This window comes from Mesoplodon mirus, assembly GCF_964341445.2.
Source record: "Mesoplodon mirus genome assembly, chromosome: 12".
In the NCBI taxonomy this organism is placed as follows: Eukaryota; Metazoa; Chordata; class Mammalia; order Artiodactyla; family Ziphiidae; genus Mesoplodon; species Mesoplodon mirus.
In genome coordinates, this window is record NC_138988.1 from 96,118,927 (window position 1) to 96,133,701 (window position 14,775).

The 14,775-nt window shown below is 44.9% G+C and overlaps 1 protein-coding gene across 1 annotated transcript in view; it reads left to right on the forward strand.

Annotated features, from left to right (window-relative positions):
• The first annotated feature begins 509 nt into the window (after positions 1–509).
• The window catches only part of RANBP9 (RAN binding protein 9), an 89,718-nt gene continuing 75,452 nt past the window's right edge, over positions 510–14,775 (forward strand). Inside the window, exon 1 of the mRNA XM_082637890.1 lies at positions 510–1,392. Coding sequence (XP_082494016.1) covers positions 825–1,392 — 568 coding nt within the window. The 5' untranslated portion in view covers positions 510–824. The remainder of the gene's footprint in view (positions 1,393–14,775) is intronic.

Sequence of the window (14,775 nt, forward strand, 5' to 3'; positions counted from 1 at the left end):
GGGCGCCGCCCGGACGGCTCGCCCCGGGGACCCGATTTGGGATCCGGGAGCCGGAGCCGCCCCGCTCGTCCCTGGGCCCCGCAGACCGGACTCTGGGCGTCCCCAACAGGGCTCGATTACTTTCGCCTGGGCGAGAAGCGGGCCGCGCCGCGCTAGCGGGAACCCTACGGTCGGGGAGGTGGGGCGACGACAACAAAAAGAAGTAAAGTAGGAGGAGATTCTCCCGGGGAGGGAACGGGCGAGCGGGGCGAGGCGGCGGGCTGCCGGCAGAGGCGGGGACCCCAGCGCCCGGTCCGCGACCGGCCGGCGGACCCGGGCAAAGGCGGAGTCCGCGCCGGGCCACCCGCCTCCTTAGTGCGGTCTACCGGCGCCGGGACCCCCGCGGGCCCGCCCTCCGCCGCCCGCGCGGCCCCGCCCCCCGCGCGGCCCCGCCCCTTCGCCCAGCACCGCCCGCGCGCAGCGTCTCGCGCCGGCTCGGCCCGCCCGCCGGGAAACATCCGCGAGAGCAGCGGCAGAGGCTGCTGCCACCGCGCCGTCTCCTGACGCGCCCCCGCCTCGCCCCCGCCCTCGGCGCCTCGTCCCGGGCCAGCGCCCGCGCTCCGGCCAGCGTTCTCTCGGGGCCTCCCCGGGCCCGGCGCCCACTCCCCCGGCTCCGAGCCCCACAACCGTCGTGCTTTCTCCCTCTCGGCGCGCGGCCCGCCGCCTGCTTCCGGGGCGGGCGGACTGGGCGCCTGGTGCCGGCGGCCGCAGCGACAGCGCCCCCGGGAAGCGGAGGAGGAAGGAGAGAAGAGGTGGAGGTGGCCGCAGGCTGAGTCGCGGCCGGGATGTCCGGGCAGCCGCCGCCGCAGCAGCAACAACAGCAGCAGCAGCTGCCGCCGCCGCCGCCGGCGGCCGTGGCCCCGGTGTCCGGAGTCGTCCTGCCGGCGCCCCCGGCCGTCAGCGCCGGCTCCTCTCCGGCCGGCTCGCCCGGCGGCGCGGGCGGCGGTGGCGGCTTAGGGGCCGCGGCGGCCGCCCTGCTCCTCCACCCGCCGCCGCCGCCGCCGCCGCCCCCGGCCACCGCGGCCCCGCCGCCGCCGCCGCCTCCGCCCCCGCAGCCCGCCTCGGCGGCCGCCCCCGCCAGCGCGCCCCCCGCGCCCCCGGGCCTTTCCGCGGGCCCCGGCCCGGCCGGAGGCGGCCCGGCCCCGGCCGTGGCGGCGGGCAGCAGTGCTGCGGCCCCCTTCCCGCACGGGGACTCGGCCCTGAACGAGCAGGAGAAGGAGCTGCAGCGGCGGCTGAAGCGCCTCTACCCGGCCGTGGACGAGCAGGAGACGCCGCTGCCTCGGTCCTGGAGTCCGAAGGACAAGTTCAGCTACATCGGCCTGTCTCAGAACAACCTGCGGGTGCACTACAAAGGTACTGGGCGTGTGTCCTGCGGTGGGAGTGGGGCCGCAGACCCTCGGGCCGCCTCCGCCCTCCCGGGGCCGGGTGTCCTCGGAGGGGGCTCGCCGCCGGCTCTGCTGCTCCCAGGGTGGGATTGGGGTCGCGGGCAGAGGTGCGAGGGAAAGCAGGCGATTCTGGGAAGGAGAAGGTGAATATAATGGTCCTGGGTAGAATGGAGCTGGTAATCCCAGGCCAGGAGCAGGACACCTCGGGGGAATCCAGGATGACAGGACATAACTCGCTTTCTGATTTCCCTTTGAGATAAATCGTAGGGCTGGGATGGAGGAATCTATGGGCTCGGAGTTGGGTTACATTGTTCTCCAGGTGGTGTTGGGTCAGGCGCTCTCCTCTTACGTGGGGGGAAGAGAGGCACGATTCTGAGGGATAATTTCTAATTAAGGGAGAGCAGGGATATATAGGGGGAGGAGTAATCAGTGGAGGATTTTGCCCCAAATTAAGCTAGAGATTGTCTAGGGGAGCACAAGGGCCGGGGCCCCAAGTTTGCCGTCAGTGTATCTTGCTAAAAGCCACTGGAGGGTACGAGAGGTGAAACCTCAGGAGTACGTGTTTTCTTAGGGGAGCAGAAACCTACCACGACTGATTGGATATGCCCTATATTTATGTGTTGGCATTATGAAAGTCTCGTTGAAAACAGGGATTTGTTAAAAACGTTATTTAGTATTTTAAAGAAAATTGGCTCCTATTTTCCACCTGCAGTTAAAAAAAAAAAAAGCCTTAGGCTAGAGTGCTTGTCCCCCTCCTCCCTCACCTACCTCTCCTATGTTAAAACAAAGCTGTAAGCAGATCAGTTGTATATAAAATTATAAATTGCTATGGGAGTTTTTGAAATGTAGCCCACATTAATAACACGCATCAAGTTTACTTGTCTGGGGGAAAAAAATCAATCCAATGTGTCAGTCTATCTGGAAACAAATCCAGTTTCTTAGGCCCCAAACCTGCTGCTTTTACATTCAGAGCAGCCTCATTTTGATTGGCTTCAAAGGGAGGGTCTTTATCAGATCCTAGTGACATGGATATAGGGGGTGTAAACAACCATTGTGGTGAAATTCTTAAAGTTTACTGGACTGAAATTTGAGAAGAACCTGGATAAATAAGTTACTATTTAATCAGGAAGGAGAATGGCCACAGAAGTCTTCCAAATGATTTGGCTGCAAAGAATAACGCACAAAAATAGGCCTTGTGGAATATTCCTTCCTTTTATCCATAGATCCAGAGAAGTACTTTCAATTTTAAATGTTATGGTTCTTAATCTAAATGGCTGAAATTTTCAAAATATTGGACCTTTGGTTTTTCTTAAGTTTGGACAGTTTGTTAATACCCTGTGAAGGCTGTTGTTTAATTTTGTGTTTTAATTTGTGTGAACAGTGCTCTGTATGAAGTGTTTACTTCTGATCTGGCTACCAGAATGCTTTTTGTTAGACTCCCCAAAACTTTACTTTAAATTTGATGGTTGATGGTTGATAGTTAGCTTATAAAATCAGAGGGAGAAGATATAAGAGATTATTGAACAAAGAATTCTAGCTTTCCGAGTCCTGCCATCATTTGTGATTTTAGGCATGTTACCAGACAGGGTCTCAGTTTCTTCCTCTGAGTGATGACGGAGTTGAGGTGGGTGTTGGTAAGGAGATTTCCAGCTCTGAATTTCCATATCTAAAATTTGTGATTATAGTCTGTACTGTAACATGCCTTGACTAGTTTTACTGACTACTTTTACATAAAATTGATGATTTGGGTCACGCAGAAGTGCAGCTTGTGTGAAATTGGTTGGAGTTTGGAATATTTATGACAGTGCTGTCTCAGTTATTTTTCCTCTTGGCCTCTTTATTACTTTCTGTTGTGTAATACTAAGATTCACTTTCTGGAAACTTCACTCTTTTGTAAACATAAACCATTATTTCTGGAAGAACAGATTTCGCTGTTTGTCATTCTTTTTCTTTCCTCTCCCTTTCTTCTGTCTCCCCTTTGTCTCTCCCTTCCCCCTTGTCACAAACACGGGCCCTTTTCCCCCTTCCACTGCCTCTTCCTCGTCTTGTTATTTTAATACGTGCCTATGTGTTTTTCCTGTTGTTTTTCTGTGTGCCTTCAGAGTGGACCACACCAGAAGTTACTGGGCATCTAAGCAAGGGGGAAGTGTCTTAGGTAGTGGTAAGCAAATTTGAAGTCACAAAATAACATTAAAAACTATTGTTCATAAAGTATTTTTGCATATTACAGAATTTCAGAAGATTGATGATAATTATTTTCCATATGATGAGGATTTTTCTTACCTTTGAAATATAAATTTCTTTTGCTCTGAACGTATTCTGTTTTGAAGATGTTATTCTTCTAAATTAGAGTTACTCTTTTGGAAACAGTGGGGTTCCTTAAATGATTTGAAGGGATTAATGTTAAACAGTGTCAGCCATACAGACCAAGTTGATTGGATTGCAGAGGAATTGGGTGTGTTTACTACCTGTTAAAAATGTTTAGAAGACTTTTTTGCTTAGCAGTCACACACCAACTGTTGAAATCCTCAAGCATGGCCCCTTTTATTTTTGAAATTCTTGTCAGCTTTGAATAAGTATAAATGTGACAACTTTAGACCTAGTTATGATGATCAATTTATTCCAATTTAAAGCTTTTTTTTTTTTTTTTTTTTTTTGCGGTACGCGGGCCTCTCACTGCTGTGGCCTCTCCCGTTGCGGAGCACAGGCTCCGGATGCGCAGGCTCAGCGGCCATGGCGCACGGGCCCCGCCGCTCCGCGGCCTTTGGGATCTTTCCAGACTGGGGCACGAACCTGTGTCCCCTGCATCGGCAGGCAGACCCTCAACCACTGCGCCACCAGGGAACCCCCCCAATTTAAAGCATTTTAATGAATATGACAATGGGTTTGATTAGTCTAAATGTTTCAGTTACAGGTTGCATTTTTATATTTGTGAAGTTACCACGATTTGTTTACTTTGCCAAGCGTTTTGATACATACACTCAGGAGCATGTTAGTGAATTTGCATAAGATGGTGGAATTCTCATTTAAGACGAGAAAAAGTGGGAGCACCTGGAAGTTAGAGCTTCCCAGTCACAGGTAAGCCAGGATTGGAAACTAATTTTCATTGATAATAAATTTAGTGTTCTTTCCACCACACCGTATTGCCTATTTCAGTTTGTATGAGACTTAATTATCTCAAGTAGTTAAAATCCAGTGATCACATTTATAACTTTTTGAAGAATAGTTGATGTTGAAAGTACTTCCTCTGGGGAAAGTGCTACCTGGAGCACACTAATGCCATGGAAAAGTCCAGATGCTTTGATTATACTGATTTAGGGCAGCTTAGAAGAAATGTAAGATAAGTGAAAGTTGGGAATGATAGGAAGAAATGAATAGTGAACTGCACCTTCTAATTGAAGTATTATTAACAGTGACCAAATCAGTTGAACTTTTGGTATGCCCAGCTCCCCTCCCCCTCTGTATCACCAGTCACTAGGCCTTTAACGTGTCCTCAATTTAATTGCTTATCTAATTTCTTGCACTTCTTTATGTAGAACAAGTATCTCAACACATATTTGCTTGCTTACCGATACAAATGTCTTTAGAGATTTATGGGAGGTGATATAAAAATGTGCTTCAAAATCAAGGAATTTAAAAACCAAGCTTTTCCCAGGGATCCCTTTGCCAAAATTGAGCTTTAAGAATGGTAGTTGATAACTGCAAGGATTAAGTGATTCTAATAATCATACTTAACAGAAGTAGACAATAGTAATGATTTTTTTTTTTTGGTAATGATTTATTGAGCAATTGCTGTAGGGCAGATATTCTTCTAGACAATTTGTATATATACCTTACTCTCTATTCATTTTGTTTATTCAACAAGCTTTTAGTGAGTGTTTACTTTGTGCCAGGTTCTGGATACTCAAAGGTGAATTAGACACTGTCTTTGAATTCGAAGAGCTCAAAAGACATCAAGCAGTGAGTGTAGTAGGGAAGTGTCATAGAGTACTGTGGAAGATGGGGGAGCATCTGCTGCAGGCTGCCCTTGGCAGGGGTGAAGTTGGTGGGTCAGGGAAAGCTTCTTGAAGGGGATGAGGCCAGCGGTCAGTCTTGAAAGATGAGTATGATATAGGGGAGGAGGGGCTGGGCATTACAAGGGAAAAAGCATAAACAAAAGCATAGAGGAGAGAATTATTCTATATGTTTGGATCTACAAGCAATATGGGGTTGTTGGAATTTAAGTGTGTGACAAGGTACAGCTGGGAAAAGATCGTGCGAGGCCTTATAGAATATTTTATCGAGCTTGGATCTTATTCTGTAGGAGACAAAGAATCATCTAAGGATTTTAAGTAGGAAGTGACTGGCTCATTTTCATCTTTGTCAGATTATACAACTAATTGGGAGGTGGACTCAGGGACACAAGCCTGGAAATAGCAGACTCACTTAGAAGGCTGTTGCAGACCACATAAGAAATAAGGACCTGAACTGGTCAGTGGTGGGGGAAGAGAAGAGCAGACATATCTGTGATCTGTGCTGAAGTAAATCTGACTGGATATGATGGAATGATGGAGAAATCAAGGCTGATGCTGGGTTTCCAGCCCTGTTAGGTTTTTGCAGTGAACCGTGAAGCAAATAATGATCTCAAGGAAGTATTACAGTACACTTAGAGGTAAGTAAAAATGGGAATCTTAGCCATTTGATCTGACTTCATGTAAACCTGAAGAAGCCAAAGAAATAGCATTGGAGAAAGAACAGAAAGAGGTCTTCTGGAGTTAAGGTGGCTCTGTGTGATCACCACAGCTGGAGTTCCTGATTTTTTCTAATGTTCAGATGACTCAGCTACAGTGCTAGTTTCTGGTGGTTTTCTGTTCTTTTCCTTACTAACTGGTTTATCCTTTTTCCTATTTTAAACTCCCAAGAGACTCAGCAGATTGGCCCAGCTAGTTGCCATCTTTCTTAGTTGGGCAGAGCTTTTCATTCTGTGCTGTGGAGTGAATTGGTGGCCTTCTTGTAGATGCTGACCTGTGTTGAATCAGCTGTCGGGGTGTGAGGGTTGTTATGAAATACAAAATGTCCTCCTGGTGGAAGGATAGTGTGGGCCCCACTCCTCTCAGTAGCGACAGTGTGGGGGTCAGTTTCTCCTAGGAGGGGCTGGCACGTACCATCATTGACCTGAACCTGGAGGAGAGGCTGAGGTCATGACTGACCTGGGAGTCGCCTGTAGCTGGTAGTTGAAACTCAGAGTGTGAGAGAGAGTGAGTAAAGTGAGAAGAGCAGTGGGCCAAAGATGGAACCCTGAGCAAGACCAACATTAAAAGACTGCAGGGAGCCCAAGAAGGAGTAGTTAAGAGGCACCTGGACAGTGGGGAGGGTGGTGTCACAGAAGCTGAGCAGAGGAGTGTCAGAAATGAGGAAGTGAACTTTAGTGTCAAATGCAACATATAGGTTTAGTGACATAGGCACAGAAAAATTTCCACTGGATTTGGAAAGTAGATTGCTGTGACCTTAGGTAGAGCAGTGTGAATTGAGTGATGGGGGCAGAAATCAGGGTCACTAGAAGGGACCAAGCAGAAAGTATAGTGAATATAGGTTATTCTTGAGAAATATAGATGAGGAAAGAGATTAGTCAATACCTGGAGGAGAATGGAGGTTAGGGCATGTGGGTTTGTTTTTTTTTTTAATGGTTGATTTTGGACTTATGTTGTATCTGGAGATCAGCTTATAGCATCAGCATGGAAGATGAAAATCCACATACTTAAAATTATCCCTAGAAAACCCTTTGGAAGGTACTGTGTTAGAAACTATTGTATCATTTCTAAGTAGGCCTAGTTTTAGTTTGGCTGCATGGGTAAAACTGAAGTGACGTAAGTTAGATGACAGTATGATGTTAGTGTAAGGTATGGAGTCTCAATAAATGTCTACAGAATTTAACGTGTTTTAACAACTAAGATAAATAGTACCAATACTTGGTTTTATTACCTTAAAGTTAAAAAAAAAGTTCATTATACTAACCACCAACCCCAGTGCATTATTGACAATGATTTATAACACAGAGACATAATTTTATGAAAAGGATATACATTTTTGGGACACTGTGCCCTTATAGATTGAAGGGAAGGAGAGTAAAGAGGGAAAGGATGAGAATACAAGCTTGGGAGGCTGACAGTAAGGGCATGGAGGGAGGAAGGTGGTTCAGAAGCTTAAGATGCTTGCCCTTGAAGAGGAGAGGAATACGTACTGTTCCTTTGATAACAGTGGAAGAGGTGGACTGGTGTAGACAGACGAGTTAGTAATGCGCGAAAGAGTAGAACAAAACCATGTATAATGGTGGAGTCCCATTTCAGTCCCGTTGTGTGATAAAGGAGGCGAGGTAGTTTGCTCACTGAATTCACGTAGAGGACCTAAAGCCTAAAGTGAATGATGAAGATGCGGACCATCTTCCTCTTTCTAAAGATTGCTGTGTGGTATTGATAACAGTGGGGGATCCCAGCCGACATCATTAGTTCACAGTGGTGACTGTTTGCGGGACGGTTGGACTTTATTCCGCAAAGGCCAGCTGCCCAGTGCAGGAGTAGGGAAGGTGGATTATAATGTTGATTTAAGGCTTGTGGTTTTGCTGGCTGGGTATGATGGAAGGATAGGCATATGAGGGAAATCAAGATCTTTGGAAGCTTTTAAATAATTACCGTGTATACCATCCTGGAAGAGGAAGGAGAAGAACAAACAAACAAGAAAGGGTTCAGTGCACTGGAGTTCCTTGAATTTTTTTTTTTTTTTTGCGGTACGCGGGCCTCTCACTGTTGTGGCCTCTCCCGTTGCGGAGCACAGGCTCTGGATGCGCAGGCTCAGCGGCCCTGGCTCACGGGTCCAGCCGCTCCGCAGCATGTGGGATCTTCCCGGACCGGGGCTCAAACCCGTGTCCTCTGTGTCGGCAGGCAGACTCTCAACCCCTGCGCCACCAGGGAAGCCCTGGAGTTCCTTGAATTTTGAAGTGCAGAGTGAATTCTTTAGACGGGGGAGAGGATAGGAGGGTGTGTCCTAGGGGAAGATGTCGGTATTGCCACCGTGATGCCAAAATTGTGTTGCTGGAAAAACTTAATGTTTTTCACAGAATTGCTCACTAAAAGTAACAGGGCTTATGGGAAAAATAGGGCTGGGGCAGACCACTTAAAACTTATGGAACTTTGTAACCAGAGCGCTACAGAAATAACAGTCCGAACAAAATACAAGCCTGGTTAGATTTCCACTCTCGTGTGCCCAGCATCACAGGCTGCTGACCCTTCACAGCCTTCAACCCTGGGGGTTGGTCTGCCTTGTTAGAGATGTAAGTTCTTGACAGCTGTTTAATCAAAAATAAAAATCTGATTCAGGGTTTAGCTCTTTTCACCTTTTTTTTTTTTTTTTAAAGCCAATTGGAAATGCTTAGCTTTAGCTATTAGAATGGCTAGAATCCAAAGAAAACCTGGCCGTGACGACTGCTGGTGAGGGTGCAGAGAGCAACAGGAACTCTCGTACTCTGCCGGTGGGAGTGCAAAGTGATACAGCCACTCTGGAAGATGGCTTGGCAGTCTCTACCAAAGCGAAACATAGTTTACCATATGATCCAGCAGTTGAGCTCCTAGGTATTGACCCAACTGGTTTGAAAACTTACGCCCATACAAAAACTTGCATGTAAATGTTCATGACGGCTTTTCTCATAATCACCAAAACCAAGAAACAACCAAGATGTCTCTCCGTATGTGAATGGATAAACTGCAGTACATCCATACAGTAGAATATTATTCAGTGATAAAAAAGAAATGAGCTATCTATCCACACAGAGACACATATGGATCTTAAATGCATATTGCTGAGCGAAAGACTCCAGTCTGAAAAGATAACATACTGTATGATCTCAGTGATATGACATTCTGGAAAAGCAAAACTACAGAGCTAGGAAAAAGATGAGTGGTTGTCAGGGGCTTGAGGGGACGGAGAGAGGGCGAGTGAGGCAAAGAACGGGATGTTTTAGGTCAATGAAAGTATTCTGTATGATGCTGTAATTCTGGCTACATGACACTGTGTGCTTATCAAACCTGCAGAATTTTAGGACATAAAGAGTGAATCTTAATAGGTACATATTTTTTAGAAAGTCACTTGGTGGGGGGGTGGATCCCAGTGTAGAATGTAGAATGTGACAAAACAGTGTAACTATATTACAAATGTATGAAACAATCTCAGAAGAGGAGGGAAAAGGCACTGACCTAAATAAGTAACTGGAAATCAGTGGAGTCTGTAAAACTAAAGGTAAAAGAAACTATATAAGCACTGAATTCTTGTTGATAAGTTGCATCCCAGGGGGATATGAGTTAACAATTCTGATACTGCTGTCCATGTATACTGGAATTTAACAGTTGAATCAGTGGATGGTGCACAGTGGGAGCTAGGTTTCTCACCACTGGAGTGGGTAGAATGATCCACGTGATGATGGATTAGAGTCGGAGACAGTAGTGTGAACTCCTGTTCAGTTTAATGTGTGCACAGATGATTAAACAAAAAGCACAGATGTGTGTATATACGGGGGTTTAGTATACACACATATATTTCTTCGCTCGTGTCAATGGGAGGGCCTAAAAGCAATGGCACCCCAGTAACTGTGAGCATACCTAGTACCGAGATCTTGGATTCTAATGCCATTTGCCCATAAAAGGAGCCATGGCCCCTTGGAGAAATGGCTGATTCTAGGACTAGGGCAGGAAATGCACAAGATGAGCTCCCAGCATCTTATAGTGCCAGAAAGTAACAAAACCAAAAAACACATAATGGAGGTATGTCAGAGTGCCAGAGCAGCCAACTGAAAAAGCTCCCAGTGGCTAAACGGGGAACAGTTTGAGCAACAAAAGAAATGAACTAGTCTTGAATTATAACCCAAAGTGTAAAATAAATATGCATGAGATACATGAGTCCATACTGATATAAACAAAGAGGAAGTATCTTAGTTTTTTTTGATCTGTATTGCACTTGAATTTTCCCCAGGTGGGTTAATACAGTGGCAGGTAGAGCAGTTCCTGAAACCACCAAACACTGGGCACAATAGGAATGCACTTCTGAAGGAATCCCAGCTTTTTTGACTTAGGGCCTCTGTATATTGCTAAAATTTTCTCTTTAATTCATTAATGTACTGGGAAAAGCTGTGTTATGAGCTGAATGACTTCTTTATTATGCTGATATCATTGCCATGTTTATCAAGTGCATGTGGCCTAATTTGTATTCAAGAAATGTGCTTTGTAGCAAAACAGACTTTACTGGAATTTAATATTTCTGAGGTGGAGTAGTTTCAGGTGATGTCAGCATCCAGTGTGTGGCTCCAGGAAGAATGATTGAAATTAGAATGGAAGTCAGTGGGAATAAAGAGGTCCGGGAATTAAAATGCAGAAACAATAAAAGAATCAAAATTAAGTGTTAACGTGTGTTAATGTTGTGTGGAGGGCATATAAAAAAGGTTAGACCGAGTCAGAGAGACTAGAGCAAGAATAATTGAGGAAGTGAAACTTGAACCAAGATAGAAGGGCTGAGGAGGACCCGGCCAGTCTGAGAAGGAAGGGTACACAGCTTTCCAGTTAGAGGGAGTAGCTTGGGCACAGCCTGGCCTGGCCAGTGTGGCTGGAGCAGAAAGGAGGAGGTGGAAAATGCAGAGGGAGGGCAAGATCAAACAAGGTTTTCTGGAAATTTATCCTTTTCTAGGCTGAATGGGAAGGAGTGTTAGTTGTCTTGAGGGCTAGTGGTACAAGGAAGGCTGATGTATATTTTCAGAAAGGCACTTGGCTGCAGGTTGGAGAGTGGAGGGGTCTGGGGGAAGGCTTTATTCAAACCCTTTCTGTTTCATTTAAATGCAGTCAACAGATTGTTTGACTAGGAGGAGGTGACCTTGCTAGCCTTAGAGTCCTGAAGCAGTACATGTATTTTCTTCTTGAACCATCTAGAAAACACTTAACATTGAAGAGTGTGGTTTTAAAAATGTACACTTTGGTAGTGTGAGGGTTGTACTTTGGTCACCACAGAATTGAAGGTAATAAACTTCCTGCTGATGAACATTATTAGAAATAGGCTCTTCACTCTGATATTAATATCTTATATCTCAACTTTTTCTTGAGTCTTTACATCTTAAGGTTAATTTTAAAATGGAACAAATCCTTTTAACATTTACAGAATTTTTCTATAGTGTCTTGTTAGAGCATGATGAATATACTAAAACCTTGAAGATTTATGACTCTGTAGTTCTTTACAGTTATTTTTGCGTAATGGTAAGATGTAGGGGATTTTAAATCAGACATGGATTTAATGCACGATTCTACCAATTTTGGGCAAGTTGGATAATCTCTGTAAGAATTTCTCCATTTTTAGAAATGAGGTTAAATTATACCTATTTCACAGATGTCAAATGAGAAAAATCTATACAGAAGCACCTAATACTTTGAGAGATTGTTTACCCTCAAATGTTAGTTTTCTTTCTCTTTTCCCACAAAAGTAGCTAGAATAGGAGGTGGGGATACATGTGAAGTGATCCCAGAATGTTCACTGTAACTAAATCCTTCCTGTGGGTTCAGAGCTCGCACTGGATCAGGCTTCTTGAATTTAAATCCCAGCACAAATCCTGGTTTGAGATTCTCACCCAGCAGTACGACCTGAGTTTCTTTATCTGCCCTTGGCTTCCTCAACTGTGAAATGATAATAAATAGTACCTACTTCATAGGTTGTTTTGAAGGTGAAATGAGTTAATAAATACAGTGCTTTTATTTATTTATTTATTTATAATTTAAAAAATTGAAGTACAGTTAATTTACAATGTTGTGTTAGTGTCAGATGTACAGCATAGTGATTCAGTTATACATACATACATATACACTTTTTTCAGATTCTTTTCCATTGTAGGTTATTACAAGATATTGAATATAGTTCCCTGTGCTGTATAGTAGGTCCTTGTTATTTATCTGTTTTATGTATAGTAGTGTGTGTATGTTAATCCCAAACTCCTAATTTGTCCACCCTACCCCCCCATCACCCTTTGGTAACCATAAGTTTGTTTTCTCTGTCAGTACAGTGCTTTTAGAATGGTGCCTTTCACATAGTATTAAATGTATGTCAACTGTTATCACTTACTATTATTAAGTATACTTTGAGATTCCCTTATCCCTAAAAGTTTTGGTCACTTCTCTTCAGAAAAACCAAAACCGGGCTTCCCTGGTGGCGCAGTGGTTGAGAGTCCGCCTGCCGATGCAGGGGACACGGGTTCGTGCCCCGGTCCGGGAGGATCCCACATGCCGCGGAGCGGCTGGGCCCGTGAGCCATGGCCGCTGAGCCTGCGCGTCCGGAGCCTGTGCTCCGCAACGGGAGAGGCCGCGACGGTGAGAGGCCCGCGTAAAAGAAAAACCAAAACCAAAAATAAGAGCTATTTGATTTAGGATTCCTGGGTTAATTGGGGTTTTCTTTAGATTTATTTTTAACTGTCTAAATTTTAAAACTGCTTTTAGTTTACATGACCTTTTCCCAGGCAGCTCAATTATTTGAACATAATGTTACCGAAAAATATATTTTGCTGAAATCATGATTTATTAAATGTCTGTTTTTAAAAAGTGATTAGTGTATCATTCTGCAGATTTATGCTGTTACTTTCTTCTGCTTAGCTCCATGTAAATACTACCTACATATATTAAAGCAGTTTTATCAGCGTCTGTACATTGCTGCTTCCATTTTTATCTTCCTAGCCAAGTTTATCACCTCTCAGTGGTCATCCTGCTGAGAACTTCTGCCCATAATACATAAACTTAAGACAGCTATGAATGGTAATAGAGTGGCTGAGTTCATTTAGTTCCTTTTAGGCCACGTGAACATGTGCTAATTTGCATTGCAAGTGTAAACTTAACTGTTTAATGGTAGGATACGCATTGATAATTTGACAGAGTGTATGGTAAGGGAAGATGTGATCTCATTGGTGTGTGATGGTTCTTGTATAGACAAGATACAATTTTTGACCTATAAGAGGTGTTTAGTTTTAAAACAGTCATGGTAAATTTGAGAAGGGGAGTTCTGCTACCCGTGAAGGTAATGGTATAGTCTGACTGAAAGATTAATGACATAAGTTTGTATTGGGTGAAGCATATCTAACTGGAACACCTGAGTAATGATTGGAGCATTGTTTGTCATACGGCCCTTTTCGGGATTGTGGAGTCTGTCTCACTCACTCTCTCTGAATACTTTCTGACATGCTACTTCAGCTTTATTCTTCTGGTGGTTTTATGGGCATATTTTCTCTTGCTCACGTGGTTTTGTTCACATGCTAGCTTTCAGGGTAATTTGTGTCTTGGGTGATGGACAGGGGAGGTGATCTTAGTGAATAAAACTCTGGGTTAGATTGAGGAATAGCTAATTTAAAAAGTTTAAAAGCCTTTATCTAACAGATTCCCTAAAGAGGTCAGCATTAGTATGGTTATTATATTGCTTTCTTAAAAAAGAAAGAAAAGACAACGAGAGGTTACATATGTTTCTCAGAAGGCTGTAATTGACCAAAGAAATTTTATGGATCAGCCTTTGGATAGAATTAATGATCAAAGGTTAATGATTTTTTTTTTACATATTAAAATTTTTAATTTTTCTGAACACCAACAATGCAGTTTTGCTAAAGTTACAATTTTGGAAAATTGACTGGCCTCAAGACCACTCCCAGGCTTTCTGTCAAGTGTATCTGGGTCTCTACCATCTCAGGGCTGTGTGCATTTCTCCCAAATTTGGGGTGGGGTAAAGGTGGGTAGAGAAGACTTTCTAAAGGACTCCTGGAGTATAGAGCCCAAGAGAGTCCTGGGTGAGGCCCTTGGCTCCTTGAATGCTGAGTATAGTAACCTCTCTCTGCCCTTGTCTCCCAAGCTCTCTTTTGCCTTCCTCAGGTTTGATATCTGGGAGGTGTGATTTTCCAGAGGAAATTGAATATATTTTTTAAAATAATTCTTTATTTTTTTTATTTTTAAAATTTTTGGCTGTGTTGGGTCTTCGTTTCCGTGCGAGGGCTTTCTCCAGTTGCGGCAAGCGGGGGCCGCTCTTCATCGCGGTGTGCGGGCCTCTCACTATCGCGGCCTCTCTTGTTGCAGAGCATAGGCTCCAGACGCGGGCTCAGTAGTTGTGGCTCACGGGCCTAGTGCTCCGCGGCATGTGGGATCTTCCCAGACCAGGGCTCGAACCTGTGTCCCCTGCATTGGCAGGCAGACTCTCAACCACTGTGCCACCAGGGAAGCCCTTAAATATTTTTATATTGAATTATATTACAATAAAGATTGCCAAATGCTTTCCTTTTGTGTTGTTCCCCATCTACTGTTAAGTTCAGGCAGTTGAAATGTGG